General features: G+C 38.2%; 1 protein-coding gene across 4 annotated transcripts in view; it reads left to right on the top strand.

Annotated features, from left to right (window-relative positions):
* The window catches only part of MYO16 (myosin XVI), a 363,429-nt gene that overhangs the window by 64,441 nt on the left and 281,783 nt on the right, over positions 1 to 17,205 (top strand). For 2 of the 4 annotated variants that reach the window (XM_058044964.1, XM_058044963.1), the window contains exon 1: positions 9,837 to 10,158. The exons of the other annotated variants lie outside the window; for them this stretch is intronic. In XM_058044964.1, the coding sequence (XP_057900947.1) occupies positions 10,131 to 10,158 (28 nt within the window). In that variant the 5' untranslated portion in view covers positions 9,837 to 10,130. Of the gene's footprint in view, positions 1 to 9,836; positions 10,159 to 17,205 lie in introns of those variants that run through there. 4 annotated transcript variants of the gene reach the window in all.

A 17,205-nucleotide genomic window follows, 5' to 3' on the forward strand; every position in this document is an offset into this window, starting at 1 on the left:
AAAAAAGTTGAAACCTGAAAACCCTCCTTCCTTCTATCCAGTTCATTTGCTGCAGATTTCCTGAGCTGCATTGTTAAGGGCGCTACTTTTTTGCCTAATGTCTCAGATTGCATTCATGAAATTGCACCAGCTTTTAGGGGGGGTTTATTTTGTTTTTGGTGGGGTTTTTTGTTTGTTAGTTTTTTTTGGTTGGTCGGTTGATATTTTTTTGTCTCTGCAGGGGTCACAGTCAGATTTATAATTCTTTGAGATATATTAATGTCATTTATGCAGGTTGTAGTTCCTCAGCCCTCCTGAGATATAGTGTCCCTTTGCTATCTTTCCTATGTCCATCAGTAACATCTTAATGCAGTGAAGAAAATCTTCTCACCTGCCTTGTCACCCCCAGGCTCACTGTGAAATAATCTGCATCTCCTGAATCATATTTTTCTATCATCGTTTATATGTATTATATGACCTTCTTAGTTAGTCTCTGAAGGACCCTGTTAACTCACGCTTTAGGTATGCCAATTTTGAAGTATTCTAAATGTGCTTGTCCATTTTAGATTGAACCTCAAAAAATTGTCTATAACTCACCTTCTGTATTTTGTATAGTATTCAAATCAAAAGGAGAAAAAACGTCAGAAACACACAATAAAAAACTTGTTAATATCACAAAGCATTTGAACTTGCCATCTTATTATTGGTGTGCATATGTGCTAAGCCTTTATATCTGTTTTCATATGTTCAAAGTCCATTTTTGAAATTTGCTTCTGATGATTTGAATGCATTCTAATTCAAAACTGTCCTTAGCAAATACTCTGAATATGTGTTACATTCAGACACTATAATTATGTTTAGCAAATGTTGATATTTTTTAGCAGGTATAATTATTTTCTCCTTAAGATATACAGACCCTAATTCAATAAGCCTATGCCAACTAAATGTTTAATTTACATATATGGACTATCCATAAGGACTGATTGTAAAAGGTGCTGATCCTCTCTTGACTTTGGCCAAGGCAATAAAAGGTTCAACCTAGATTTAGTGAAAAAAATCCCACTGATTTCTGTTGTCAAATCAGCATTACCTACTGCTATGTTGCCCTCAAATATGACAGAAATATGTTGGTAATGATAAGGAAAACTGGTTTTGAAATGACAAAGACACTGAGAAATGGATAAATGCATGGTCTCCAGTTAACAACAACTGTAACAGGAGCATTTGGGAGATGTTAAGCAAATTAGTCTTGGTGTGCTATGCATAATTGCTAATTATTTTTTCCAAGATAGCTCATTTATGTCATTTTCCAATAATCTTGGGTCATTCGCTTTTAAGTGTTTCACTTTGCGTCCTTTGAAGGCAGTGACAGAACCCCTGCTGGTTTTGAGGTCAAAGTCTAAGAATCAAAGAGTGGTTTATAGTCAACACCAACTTGTGTGGCTTTCTCTTCTAAGAATTTACAGCCTAGAAAGAGCAATCCATGGAGATTTCAGCATAAGGTATTTTGGTTAACGAGTGAAGGAAATGATTTCTTGTGCAGTTTTGCCCTCTGCCAGGATGGCAAGGTAGTGAATGCTTCTTTTCTTCCAGAAGGAGATCTCTGCTATAAATTAAAGCAAAAACCACAATCAAACAAAAAAGCCTTATAAATTGGTTGAGATTATACGATTTATCTTGCTTCATAATTCCTTTTTGTAGATGTGTTTTACCCTATTATACTTGTACATTTCTTTTTCTTACCTTCTCATGTGTCTTTTGCTGTTTGAAATTAAAGGTAATTACTACTGTATTTTCAAGAAAACAAAGTTAAAATAATAACTACTTTTGTAACACAGTGTTTCATTAAAAGAGTAAGTTCATTTGAGAGCAAAGAACAAAATCTTCGGCTTCTTATGAACAGCCAGCCATTGGAGAAAAAAGTGAATGTACTCTAAGAATAAGTTCCACAGGTTTTCAGACCATGGGGAATGAAATATACAAAGAGTATATTATTATAAAATAGGAAAACAGTGTTTCAGCTATCTGAATTTTAACAAAATTCAGCTCAAAATGTGCTGATGGTTATTGATGCTCTACGGGTATGTGCAGTAACTGCAAAAAGGTGCCTTACTCTTTACTGGGTCATGTGTAAACCAGCTGTTTGCTGACTTGATGGCTTTTGCCTTTATTATTCATGTTTTACAAAACACAGAGATCTGAACAGAGTACTTTATTTCTGTGTGAAGGAACTGATTATCAAGCAACTGATTAATCCTCAGTGCTCTTCACATCATTCTTAGTCTTGGTGTTTGGGGAATCCTCCCTTTTATTGTTCTTGATCCCTGGCATCTCAGCTGTGGCCTGTCCACTGCTCACAGGGAAGAAGTTCTTTTCCACTATCTTTCTGACTGCCTTTGTTTGTAACTTGCCTCACTGAATGCCTTTTTTGACCTGAGATAATGTAATTAAAATTATATAATTTACTTCTTTCTCACTGTTGCTTGGACATCTATAAATCAGTGCCTTTAGTAGTTATCTTACTATACCTCCGTTTCCTTGCTTCTTCATATATTTTTGTTATTACCCTTTTCTTTCCAAAGCAACTGCCTAGTTCTTCTTAACTTCTTATCCATTCTTTGCTAGTTTGAAAATGAGATGTGGTTCTATTATGTTCAAGCAGCAGATTCTTTATCTCTCACTTGAGCAGAGTGCAGTAAATCCTGCATGCCTCTCTTGTTCAGTGAGCTTATGGACTTCTCCATATCATTTTCAAGCAATATCATGTTATCTTATGTCAAAAGCTCTTACCATCTTACACTTTGATTTGATTATTGTTCTTATCAAGTTGGACTCTCAAGTCTTATCAAGTTGGGCTTTGTGGTCAGGATGATGAATTCTTTACATGTTGACACACAAAGAAAAAAGAGGAAATAAGTAAATATATGCATTAGGAACTGAAGAAGGTGCAGAAGCAGAAACCACCCAGCTGCATGTTGCTACACTGTGCACATATGGCAGCACAGTAAATTTAATAAAAGTTACTTGTGGTTTTCCATACCTTACACCCCTTCTCTCCCTTTTTCTCTGTGCTACATAAGAAAAAAACTGTAAGACAAATATGCATTAACAACCTGTGCTGAGTTACATTAAGAATGAAGTGCAGAAAGGCTGGGGAAAAGAAGTGGTATTATTCTGGTCTTGGTCTACAGCACGTGGTACAGCATATGGTACATGTGGTTTTGTTTTGGTAGGTTGTTTGAATGACATGTTTGACAGATTTAAAATACTATCACTTCACCACTCCTTACAAATCTTCAACATCAATTCTTTTTTTTTCCCATTTTGGGACACTGAGTAGCAGAGTAATTTCTAAAATTTTTGAAATTGCCTGCCTATCTTCTGTGCTGTCCTGCAGTCCCAGAAGGGTCTTATTCTATCAGTGCTTTGGCTTTTGCAGCTGTCCAAGTTAATTTTTTCCTAAATCAGGAATACCTTCTATCTCAAGCACTCCATCTGCAGTCCTTTCAGGTTTTCCCTAATTATACTTCAAGATTTATGTTGTAGTAACATTTGCTCTGATAAAGGATACACAATTCCTCTGCTCTACTCTTGACTTTCTGTGCATCTAATAGTATTGTAATTATTTGTCTCCTGGTTTTAAAATTATCAAATTAATTAGAAGAGAAAAAAATTAGGGATACAATGCAGGGTCATCACATTTGCTAATTATCAAGAGGACAGCAGTACATTTTTCATGTTGAATTGAATTAGTCTTCTTGCCTATTTCTTTCCCAAATATTATAAACTTAAAAAAAAACTATGACCATATAATAGTCTGACCATATAATAACTTTTTACGTGGAAATTAATCGATTTTTTTGGTTTTTTTTTCTTATGTCTGGGCATTGTGATGGTTGTCATGTTTTTCTGCTTATCATTTTATCATGTCTTGGTGGTGTCTTTTCAGTCTCCTAAGGGGCTTTGTACATAAAATGTCGGCAGCTTCTCTCTGTAGCAGTCTTTCATCAAATCTCTTAACAAATCTAATTTAAAAAAGCATATTCACACATTGTAATGAAGAAGTTAATTATCGAGTCAGTACTGATGCCAAACATAAGCCTAACCATATATATGAGACTTTTGGGATTTTTTCTTGTATTTGGCCTTGTTATTGCCCCTGTTCTAGGCTCTCTCACAAGTGAGAGCTTCTTCATCTCATCCAGTTAAGGGACTGCTAGACAGACCTACTCACAGCCTGAAAAACTGTCATTTGGGTGTGGCAGGAAGAGAGTAGGACTCTCAAATGGTTTCTACTGGTAATTTTGCAAACTTCATCAGTAGTGGGTAAAAACCTCCTGTGATTTTAACCTCCTGTTTTCAATACATTAAAGAATAGTTACAGATTATTCCACCCATATACATTCAGTTACAATAGTACGTGGGTAAGAAGAAAAAGGATTTTTTTTTTTCACTTTTCTCAATATCTAGGTAGAAGAATGGGAGGAAGATTGCCAGTTTCCTGAAAAATCGATTCATTTACAGTGAAATGGGAAAACAAGGAAAGGGTGCAAAAGTTGGAGGAAGGGAAGAGGGAAGAGAAAAATAAAGTCATCTGGTCCTCTAGAGGTCAACCATGCTGAATGATTGAGTGATTAGATTTGATTTGTTGCTGCAATTTCTGTAGCAAAGCTCACATCCATCTGACATGCAAGTTCATAGAAAAATTTATTTGGAGAAACTGCTGTGTTTTGTTCTGCTGTGACTCATGTAGAGAAAATTAGTACAGAGTCCTTCTTGCTAAGTATCTACATCTGCTAGGGCTCATCCCAGCTTCCTGATAAAGCATAGAGCTACCAGATGTTATCTGAAGAGTGGCTTGTTGGCAGCTGGATAGAATGGCCAAGGTTTGATTGCTAAGCAGTATCACTTGTCAAAACATATGAGCCATGTCAATGTTCCTCTGCATTCCACTTTTTTTGTCTGCAGTCTTAAACCCGTAAGTAGTGCAATGAAGTTGTAACATCTGAAGGAATACAACAAGCTTTGCTGCACTGAGCAAAAATGGCATAAATGGGGAGCATCTGTCATGTATTTAAAACCAGTAGTCACGGTGCTTTTCTCATTATTCAAATTGCTTTTGGATAGTTCTGAGTACCTCTATCAAATCTTTCAGGTATATGTGAATTGCAAAATACTAAGATGGTAAAATTATTAAATGTTCAATTGTTTGTGACACCAGGAGACACTGGAAGAGTAACAAGATATTTACATGACATGAGTACAATACAGTGCGTCAGTTCTTGACAGCAAAACCTTATTTTAAAGTGTTCTTGTTTGCTCGGTTGTTTTAGGAAGCACTTCATAGGTGCATTTCTAAGTGACGGTCTGAGCCCTGGAAACCGAGATCTGAAAGCAGTGTCTACTCTGAGATGGTGATCCCAGATGGGTATTTATCCTAAGAAATAGAACTGTCCTAGTGATGGTTGACCTGTTCCAAGATTCTCTTTAATTAACTCTGCAATTTCATGGAATGCTGAATTTCTGAAAACAAGAAAAATGGCTGTTTTCTCTCTATAGGGAGAGGTGGCAAGGAATTTTTCTAGAAGAGCTAAATAGATCTTGTTTTCTATTTTATCTATATTTTTGCTGAGCTGGAGAAAATAAAATACAATAAGTGTTTATCACCAGATTTAGTACATTTTTAGTATCAGCTCAGTCATTGTCCCCAGCTCAAAAGCATTTGTGCCTTTTTGTAGACTTAAACACTGGTGTAGTCTTTAGAGAACCATTGGAGCTGTGATTGAAAACCTGCCAATGTTGCCTTTACTTTAAGTAGAAAAGAAAGTAGGTATACAATGGCCTTAGAGCCTGTCTATGTATAATTCCATAGTTTATATGGTCATATTGTAAGTGTTGCTAATATGCTTTTTCTCTTTTGAATTTTTTCTGGAGTTGAGTCAGAAGAGAATACCTAACATGGCTAATATCCCTTTCTTGTAAATAAACAAATAGTATTTTTTTTTTTTGTAAAATCACTGACAATGAAGTATTCCCTCCTTCGGACTCATTCCAAAAAACTAAATATTTCTTTTTTTTCCTTACACTTGAAATCTTTGTCATGGACAACCCACCACCATTGTGGTTTCTTCTCTGTTCTTCCTCTCCAACCTAGCAAAATATTGCACTGGAAATGAAATAATGTCTTTCCAGCAGGTGAAGAAGATTTTGGCTTCTTAAGTATTCCTATTGTGTCTTCCTTTACCTCAAGTTCAGCTGCCCCTTCTCCTGAAGTTTCATGCTGTCTCTGCATTTTCAGTTATCTATTGTTCTTAATTCTCTTTGATGCTGCCCTTCAATATGTCAGAACTTCCTGCTGATAGCAATATATATTGCTTTCCATGTTTTCCTTCCATTTATGCTTTCACTTCTTTTTCGAAACCCTTTAATGATAATTAACCACATAATTAAACTAGTTATGTTACAAAATTAAAAAAAAAAAAAAACCAAAAAACAAATCAACACAGTTTTCTAAAATAAAAGGCCTGTTGAGGTTTCCATCTGCCAGGTGCCACCTCTTGAAAAGTTTGTGCCTTTTTTCCATTCATTATTCACACTCTACTTGAGTAACTGGCCATATATTTTTGGCATACAGACTTGTGGAGAATGGGAAAGGGCACAGTGCCCTGCTGCAGGTGGGTACATGCTGCTAATGGACTTGATTAGTCCAACAGTCCAGCTGCAGAGCACAGACCCAAGCTATGGTGTAGCAGTGCAGCCCTCCTTTGTCAAACAGCACCACATTCTTCCCTGATGACATGGACCAGCACACATTAGGAGAGAAGAAATCAGAGCATATACAGAACAACTCTGCTCCCAGTTTGTCTGATGCAGACATCAAGTCAACAGCTTGCTGCATTCAAGAGTCTATCCTGTACCTAAATGCTCTCTGTAAAGGATGTAGAATCATAGAACATTTTGGATTGAAAGGGACCTTTAAATTCATCTAGTCCAAGCGTCTTCTGCAATGAGCAGGGTCATCTTCAATTCGATCAGGCTTCTCAGAGCCCTGTCCATCCTGACCTTGAATGTTTCCAGGGTTGGGGGGGTCTCATAAGGGCAGAGGAGAGGGACAGGATCATCTCTCTTGACCTGCCAGGCTTCTTTTGAAGCAGCCCGGTGTAGCATCCATGAACTCTCTTCCCTCGGTCAATCCCCAAGCCCTCAGCCCTGGAAACATCAGTAACTACTCACCATAGAGTTAACCCTCCCAGGGTGAAAAACACACTCCCCCATAGCCTTGTGTCACAGCTTCCTTTGGTTTCTCCTTCCCCTGTCACTGGCCCGGCATCCCTGGGGGCCACTCCCCTTCCCCTGGAGGCCAGGCCCCCTGCCCAGCCCTCAGCTCTGCCCCTCAACCCTTCCCCTTCTTAAGCTGCTGCTCCACAGTGGTTCCTTGCTCTTTCTAGCCTGGTTTCTTTTCAGCGTGTTGCTCCACTGGAATAAAACCTTGCAAAAGAGCCTTTCTTGCCTCTATGGCTGAGCCAGCTGTGGTGAGTGTGGAGTGGAGGTTTGACTGCGTCGCCTGAAAGTTCACTCAGCTTGCCTTTGGACAGGAGAGGCTTGTTGGGGATAAGGGATAGACAGCAGCACCTACCATTCTAACACCTGCACTTCAGCCCAGGACACAGTTGGCTTTCTGGAGTGCAAGCACACGTTGCTGGCTCATGTCCAGCTTTTCATGAGTAACGCCAAGTCCTTGTCCACAGGGCTGCTGCCAGTCCCTTCATCCCTCAGGCTGTGTTCATACTAGGGCCTGCCCTGACCGAGGTGCAGGATCTTGCACTTAGCATTGTTGAATTCTTTCCCTCATTCCTTGCAGGATGGAGGATGTAGTCTAGCCTGTGACATAAATTCTACCAAGTTCCACCATCCTAAATTTTTACTATGGCAATTCAATACATAATCACATACATTGCAATCTAAAATGAGACAGATCCAAATACTTTTTCTTCACATTCTGTTCAAGCCAAAATCAGGTTCTTTTTCTTCCTTTCAAGTCTGTCTGCTGAAAAGCATCCTTTGTCCATTTCTTTCGGTCACCATTGTTTACCAAGGTGCTCCTGGCTTTAACCAGTGTGGGATGGTGAAGTGTGATGTTATTAGACACGGCAGCCTGTTTGCCTGACAGTGCCACCAGAGATGAACCTGTCAGGAATGTCTCTACCAAAAAGTATTGCTCAAAGGCCTTTTTGTCAGATTACTTGACACTTGCTCATGAACTATGACTAACATTGCCTCTTAAAACACTCTATATGTTTATTTTATAAGCCATATGGCCCAAACTGGCCTAGTGTTGTGTAGGTGTGAAAGGCAGTCTGAACAGATTTAATTACTTTGGACTTCTGAGCTTTAGAGCAAAAAAAGTTTCCATGGTAATGTAATTACTGTATTCTGTTTTATATAATTTATCCCTATGTCCCCCTGATTATTTCTTGATTTCTTTTTCATTTTCTAGTGGAAAACTTATGTTTTCAGGAAGAAAACCAAAATACCTGAATAATTCGTTCTGATATAAAGATTTGTCTATAAATAAAAGAATTGCTATGCATATTTAACTTTAAACCATATGTGAAATTTGTGGCTATTGGGAGCTGAGAGATTTCACCTAAGGGTTTTGCTAATGGATCACTGGAAGCCTGTGAATATATATCTTTCTGCTCTTGTGGGAACTTTGCAGAATAGTTAATAGAATCTGAATTAGTGATCCTCACTAATTAGTAAGACCCTTTTTCCTTTGTAGTCCTTTTAACACTTTGTAGCTGTTAGAATGTTATGTTGACAAAATAGTAGGTGAGAACCTTTCAGATGAATAAAAGATTTAAATATGGTTGGGCTATCAGTTTTCCTTTACAAGAGCTCTCACTCAGTGAAGTGTTGGCTGTGGCAAGCATGATGCATGGTAAGCAAATGGAGGTCTTCAATAAGTACAATTTTCTTAAATTATTTTTTGATACTATAAAAATATTTTACTGCAGTTCAGCTGTAGGTTTCTCACAGAAGAGGTAGCCAAATTCATGGATAACTGTTCCTGGCAAAGTAATGCAGAAATTGTTCTCAGAGGATGCTGCAGCCTGGGTGTTTAAAATACAGTGCAGGTCTGCCTTTTGTGTGTCCTTAATCTGAAACCGGGTAATGCGTCAGTGTACATTGACTTGTTATTCTACAGTGTGATAAATAATTGTATGGACTTGCTGCTAGTGATGCATTTTCTTAGGATTTTTCTCTTACAATCAGTGATTTAAATGTCATTAGATAACATGCGCATAATCATGATACAAACCATGCAGAGCTTGCAGTTTTTGTCTCCTGACACAAATATTCTATCTGTGAAAAAGATGCATTGCAATACAAAGAAAGGATAGAACAGGAACATATCAAGAAATGTACACACAAGCATGCTTTTAGCTCAATGTGAATTAATCCATGCATAAACCATGAGACTCTGAAGATGGCTGTAAGCTTTATCCTGATTTTTTACCTTATAATATACTGAAAAATGATCTGTGATGCTAAAAGATGGTTATTCTTGGAAACCTATATCAATTTCCTATTCACACAGCAACTGGTGGCAACTAAAAATAATCCCGGTTTAGTACTAGCTAAAAATCTGGTCGCATTTGGCACACGAACAACATGCACAAATAAAATTTAAGATCCCCTGTTCTGCTATTTCATTCGAGCCCACTCATCAAGCTTAGTTTGCTGCCATTTGAAAGCTATTGAAAAGCCATTAACTGGCAGGACTGTGAAAGCCGCAGTGCAGCAGCACACCTCAGTGCTGGAAGAATGTGGCTGCAAGTGCACACCAATTAAATCTTTCTATTCCTGGGGATGTGGGATTAGGAGCGCTGTCAATCAATTGTGCTACAATAGCACGTGCAGCAGTCATGGTTCAAGACGCACAGAGGTTTATCGTAACTCCAGCAGCCGGGTGAGGGTGACTTGGAAGCCTCTGCAAGATCCTGGAACAGAAACTGCGCTGAATAATGTATTCTGAGGTGCACTGGATACCTGAGGAAGGGCTTTAAATAATGCATTTTCTGGGCATGACAGTTGTAGCGGAAGAGAATGCTGAAACCTGTAGCGAGACTACAGCCTGAGATGAAAGAATGTCTCATTACCATTTTATCAAATGCTGTAAGTAACAAAATGGTTATTTTGCTTTTAAAACTGTCTTTATTTTCTGAGGTGTGTCTTTTCATTACATATGCAAAAAGTCGAATGCAGATGCTGCATGATGTCAACACGGTAGTGGGGAAAGGGAGTTGTTACTTTGCATGTGAATATACAGGCAGAGCCCAGTGTTTCTTTCTCTCCTCTGTTCAGAGATAACTTCATTGTGTGTGTAATAATGCTCTCATTCTGAACTTCATAATGATCAGCTTTTAAAACTTTTGTTTAAATTAATCACCAAAGAATGTAATGTCCGAAAAGAAGAAACGTCATTGACAGCATTATGTTAAGGACGCCTTTAAGGACAACCTTGGAACATGGCTCTCACACTTTGCAAGGATATACAAGTGAGAATAGCTTTATAATTGCCAGCCCAGCTCATCATCTACTGTAGATCAAATGCTTGTATCCCCTCCTTGTCTGAATATTTAGCTATTTGGTGTGACAGACTTAAAAAAATAGCAATGAACTTTTAACCTTGAATCATGCAAGCTTGCCTCCTTAAAGATATCCTGAAATTGGGATCTATGCTAAATGCATTTGGTTCATTGCAGAGGAAGTTCCTAACAGATTTTTTTTCTTTTTCAAGGTTGCTTGTCTTTCTAGCTGCACATTTTTCAGTCTTATAGGATTTGCCTTTGAAAGCATCCAGGGTCTGAGTGGAAATTGCTGCGTTTACACCAGAGAAATGAATTATTCTTTCAATACTTGTTTTGAACAGCCAGCAGTAGTTCAATAGCCATAGATATTTTTTTACTGAAGGACTTAGAAAACTTCAGACTTCAGTGATTATGGCACAGTTTTTACATGTCAAATAGCAGACTGCTGCAAAAGGTTTTTCTCTCTAGATCATGGTCTTTGATGACTTAAGTGTACCAAGGACACTTTGGAACTATTTTTAAAACACTGTGTTATAGTTAATAAATAAGTAGTGTGGTTCTTTGCTGTCTTAATATGAAATTAAGGTGCCCTGGAAGTATTTTAGTAATTTGAGTAAAAATGATTTATATAGGTTTCCTCTTGTCTGCATTCAATGGAACTGGTGTATGGACTGCCTTTAATACTAGTGGGAGCTACAGTTCCCTGTTCATGCAGAGAAGCAGAGGTTAGTTTTACTGCACAGTTTTAGAGGTGCATTCTAGGAATAAATCTTTGAGCTTGTACTGAGATTTGATAAATGCAAATGAGGAATTTGCAATGTAAATATCTTGAAGATGTCAAAAAAGTATTGTTTGGTTTTTATTCACTTTAAAATTACTCTTACAGTGAAGTTGTTGCAAATCTAGATAGGCATCTGAAAGTCAATAGCATATTAAATAAGTAACTCTTCAGTGAAACTACAGGAAAGATATGAGGAGGACCCTGAGGTTCTTCTGCTAAAAGGAAGCAAATGATGACTAATTGGGACGTTCATTGCATTGATTGCAGAGATGAAGGACTGAAACACAGCAGAGGGAAAGGTGAATGTACAGCATCAATTTTGTCAATAATATTTGTTTCCTGTTTTTCAGATTTGGAGTTTTGATTAGTGAATTCTCGGTAAATTGGGGTGGTTTACTACATAGCTCTTTTCTTTCCAAATTGTGTCCTTTAGAAGACAACTGCTGCTGGCTGGAGCCTGACAGGAGTTTTTTTCACTGCCCGTGCTTCTCAGAATTGGCAAAGTGCTTCCATTTCCACCTGTAATTAGTGAAGGAGAAGCACTTCCTCTGCAATGCTCCCCTGAGCATTATTATCTGACTTCACATGCCAATATGCTGCAGATATTTGTGTTTGGCAGACAGCTGGGACCAAAGATGGGCCAGGGCTGCGTGCGCAGTTGCAGCACCAGCAGTGCTCTGAGATGTGCTGAGAACAGCTGAATCTCACTCACAGTGCTTGGAACGTGACTCTTCACACCCCACTTTGCTTTTAGCTATTTCACCAGTGATTTCTGTGTCAGAGAGAAAAGACACTGATCCAGAGGAAGCAGGGTGGCAGAGCACTGTCTCTGGGACTACTTTGGGTAGAGAGGAAATATCTAAAAGGTACAAATTAAGGACACTTAAAAGCTAGTGTTTTATGAACTACAGTGCTATGTACCTGGCTTTTGCATATGTTTGCCTCTTGGTTTTTTTAAATCTTTGCAGAAGTTGGGTGTGGGGATCTGAGCTGAGAAGGGCTATAGCTATTCTCCAATGATGTTAGTACAATTTTATTAATATTCTTTCATTTTTTCATGGCATTGCTCCCATTAGAAGGCTGTGAAAAGCAAGTATACTTCACCATATAAATCACCATCTAGTTACAAGCATTTTCTGTCTGGAAAGCTCCAGCTTGGAAAGCTCTTCAGTCCACCGTAGACTCATAAAATCATTAATGTTGGAAAAGACCTCTAAGGTCGTGGAGTCCAGCCATTATGCTAGCACTGCCATATCCACTACAAAACCACAGCCCCAAGCACCATATCTACATGTTTTTTGAACAGTTCCAGGGATTGCAATTTGACCAATTCCCTGGGCAGACTGTTCTAGTGTTGGCCACACTTTCAGTGAAGTATTTTTTTCCTAATAGCCAATCTAAATCTCCTCTGGCACAACTTGAGGCCATTTGTTCTTGTCCCATCTTTTGTTACCTGGGAGAGGAGACTCATTTAACACAATTGCAGAGAGTGATAAGGTGTCCCCCGGGTATCCTTTTCTCCAAGTTAGTCACCCCCAGCTCCCTCAGCTGATCCTCTTGTAACACTTGTGCTCCTGACCCTTCTCCAGCTCTGTTGCCATTCTCTGGATACTCCCTCCTGCTCTGAGCAGGGGGAGCTGTGTGGTCAAACCAGATTTTCTGGGGCCATGCCCAGTGAGGTCTTTCATCCCAGTAATGCTCTGGAAGTGTGCCTGCTGCAGCCATCATGTTGTCTTTAGCTGGCACCTGCAGCATTTAACGCTAAGCTGAATGAGTGTCTGCCTGCTGGAGCAGCTCGTGTTGTCACTACTCATGCCCATCTCCTTTTGCAGCCAAGTATTGCTGCTGCTCAGAGCTGTCCCTGTCTGTGCTGGTAGCTTATCCTTGGCAATCTGTGAGTGTGAATATTTAGAAAAGAGAACAGTGGTTTGTAGGAGAGTATCACATATTATCTGCCAGCTGCAGGATACCATTTTATCTTGATGATTTGTGTGACAGGTTGTACAAATGAATGTAATTTTGCAAATTAGACAGCACCTTGCTGCTGTCTTCTGTCCCTTTTAAATCTAGTTATTATATAAATATCATCATTTACATGTTATGGCAGTGGTTTTCTACCTTTGCTCTGGACTTCCTCTGAGGGATCTGCAAAGGGAGCTAAGAAAAACAGTACTTTAGCAAGGAGGCTTAAGTTTGTTACTCCAGAGTCTGATTTCCACTGCAAATGCTGTAGAGGTGCATGAGTGCAAACAGAATAAAAACCTTGCTAGAAGGAGTTACAGTCATGCCTGGTGGAAGTCCAGGCCAATTAAATGTATCCAAATATTAGGATCATAAAATCTGAACATCAGCTTCTACTTCTTTCTGGTTTATCTGTTTCCAATTCCTTTAAATCCTTTGTATGAATTAAAACCACTGAATTGTGCTGTGTGACAGACCAGTACCTACAGTGATCTGGGATGGAAATACTAATTAGATGTTTACTGATAAATTTAATTCCAGATTTGAAACCAGATAGAAAATAAACATAATAAGTTTCTTCAATATCTATCCCTTATTACCTTCAGGACCTGATTACATGGCAAGGACTGTCTATGAAGTGGTAGCTCTACCTGAACCTTATGGAGCTTGGACAGGGTGGGGGAAAGATGTGATATGATATATTAGTTTCAGTTTTCAGAGGATGGAGACTTGAACTTGATTCTCCCATAGATGAAGAAATAATACTGGGGGAGAAACATGTGATACCTTCATATCAGCTTTCTTACTGTGAGACAGCCTGTGGAACTTTGATCTGTGCCTCAGTAGAGTGAGTTACTGTTTAGACCAAACAAGAGAAGAGGAGCCTGAGAAGAAAAATTGGAGACCTGTAGTCAGTCTGTGACGTAGGGAACCCTTTACCTCTGTGGCAGCATGGATGTGTGATGACCCAAGTAACAGTGACACATAGGTGTGTTCTGTCACACTGGATTCTTGGTGACTTAAGACAGCTAGAAAATTTTTTGAAGTGTTTTCTCCTTCCCAAGAGCAGGATTTCTTCTATTCCAGGGTTAGGCAGGAGGTGGTAATAATTTATTTATTGTATATTCTGGTGTCACAGAGAATTCTCACATCTTCTTGGGCATGTCTTCTGCCTCCAGTGAGAAGCTCAAGAGACAAAATAGTAAAAATATGCAGGTGGTGGAAATGAGAGCTGTAAACAGAAGCAGGATGTCTGTGACAGTCCTTATTCAACACCTATCCCATTTATCTACGTTGATAATTCATGATAGCGTCTTCTAACTCTTGTGTCATGGTTTATTTCTGCAATAACAGAGCTAAGTACACCATGGCTGCAGGGAAAAATTCCTTTCCCTTGTACATGCTTATAACACTGTGACCTGTGGCATGAGGTTAAGATTGTTACTGAAATGAGATGCTTAGCATGGCTGAGTGATCCTGCCTGCTGGAAATGAAACTGGGAGGCAGAGTCAGGAGTCATCTGCCCTGGAAATCCCGAGGGAGCAGGAGGAGTGGCTCTGTGAAATGAACCACTGCTTGGGAGTTTTAAGGTCCTGTGAAAGCACATAAAGCAAGTCTGGGGGAGTAAAGAGATTTTGATGAAAGGTATTTGTCTGAGAAGCTTATACTGTAAAAATGTATAAGAGAATGCTAATGCAATACACGATATTTTGTATTCCATTTTGACAGACTGAATGTGTCTGATGTATCAGTGATGTGCAGTGCAAACTTTTAAAAATAGTTATATGATAATTCAGGTGTCATGAAAGTTACCTAAAAAACTAGGTTTTTAATTATTTGGTTGAGAATAAATGGGTTTTGTTTTACTAACCTTAATACAAATAGAGTCACAGCTAGAATATTTTTGCTTCTGTTACGCTTTTTAGCTCCATGTCTCTCACTGTCATCACAGGATAAGTGCAGGCCAACAGGAAACGAGGATATTATTTACCACCTATGAATGCCAGTATGTCTTTACTAGTTAGATGTTTCTCTATTTTTATTCTCCAGTTCCTGAGTTCATGTGACAATGACAGAAATGCAACATGAATTTTTTAATTTTAACTAATTTTTTACCTAATCTAAATATTGACAAATTTGAGATTCATGACACTGAGTGCAAGGAAAGAGATAAAAAATAAATTTTTATATCAGTATGTAGACATAGGAAGTTATACTTAGAAAAATGTATTTTGAGCTGTCAATAAGCCAATTAGCTTGGCACATTTGTAGTAGTAGTCTAATAATTTGCTTAGTGTGTTTCCAGTAAATAAAACTTACCTCACAGTAACAACTTTCCCAACCGCATAGAATAGCAATTACTAATTTTATTAAGATGCATTTTTATATTAAGTTTATATTAAATTTTGGAAACTACACTTTGAAATAATAGGAAAAGGAGCATTATTAACTTGGACAGCTGAAGACTATAACATTTCCAACTTCGTATTCAACTAAGAATAGTTTTTATTTATAGTAGTTTAGTGGAAATCACAGTCATCCACCAATTATTTTTTGTTTGCTACTCTAAAAATCTGTCAGTAAAGAGAAGAATCAGCACTTTCTTTGGAAAACTTTACTGAGGGCTTATAAAAAATTCCTTATGATTTTGGTATTTAGAGAGCTTTTTTCTTCTAGTTATTCTGCAAACAGCAAAGAAAGCTATCCACCCTAAAAATCAGATGAAAGAAGATTATAAAGGTCAAAGTATCACATTTTCTCACCATATTGGCACAGCATGTGTGAAGCTTCAGACTCTGATACTACATTTTTTGAGAAGATTGCTGCAGGAACAGAGCAGAAAAACACCCCACACCAACAACACAACCCTCCCAACCTCTTTATTTCCATGTATGAAATTATGGCAATATAGCCACTTTTCAATCCTGATGTAGCTTCTTGCTGCAAATAATCACATTTATTTATTTTTCTTGTTTCATATAAATTAATATACTGCATCATGCACAGTTTTTAAGTTATAAAACCAAACAGAAAATATTTTTAGATAATTCAATTAACACCTCAATCAAAATTGCAACAGCATAAACATGATTATTTGAAAGCAAGTGAAATCTGAGATGGAACTAATTCTAATTTGTTCTTAAACAAATGAAAATAATTAATTCAGCAAAAGCTTAGTTTGATTTGGAGCAAATAGAGAGTTGTCCTAATGCAAGTTTTTTAATATATTAAAGAAGAACACCACCAATTAAAGAAAAATGCTGTTTGTTTATTACAAGAGATACTTTCCATTTGCTTGCTTTTGAGCAGATGCCTTTAGTGAAAACAACAGCAACATAAGACCTACTAAGAGAGATCTGCAGGTTTTGGCTGCTGCACATCCCTTCAGCCACCAGCTGGGTCAGTGTGGTATCCTTGCAGAAACACAAATGCAAATAGCATGGCCAGAACTGGTTTTCATGTCAGTGCCATTCTTGTACATTGAAAGACAACAGTCCCTGACAACTTCCCCCCATCTATAAGGTGATTCAGAGAGCCCTGACTTAGTCCACTTTAAATCTCTTTTTGATGTAAAGATAGGACCTGGCAAGGAATGTGGACAGGAGGGTACCACACACAGTGGAAGAGCACTTGGTCATTGATTACTATGCTTTTTATGCAGCTAGAATATGGACATTCATGTTGGAAGTGTACTTTACTCTCTTTCATTTCATAGTGGATTTTAAAACAAAAAAAATCTTATTCTCAGAAAAAAAGAGATAAAACCTGAAAACTTTTCTTGTAAATGCTACTGTGAATGTCTCTCATGCAATATGCCATTTTAGAGGAGATTCAGAGCACACAGACAGGCAGGAGATTTGGGCCATACCACCTCAGGCTGGTGGATTC

This window comes from Melospiza georgiana, chromosome 2 (genome assembly GCF_028018845.1).
Source record: "Melospiza georgiana isolate bMelGeo1 chromosome 2, bMelGeo1.pri, whole genome shotgun sequence".
Classification (NCBI taxonomy): Eukaryota; Metazoa; Chordata; class Aves; order Passeriformes; family Passerellidae; genus Melospiza; species Melospiza georgiana.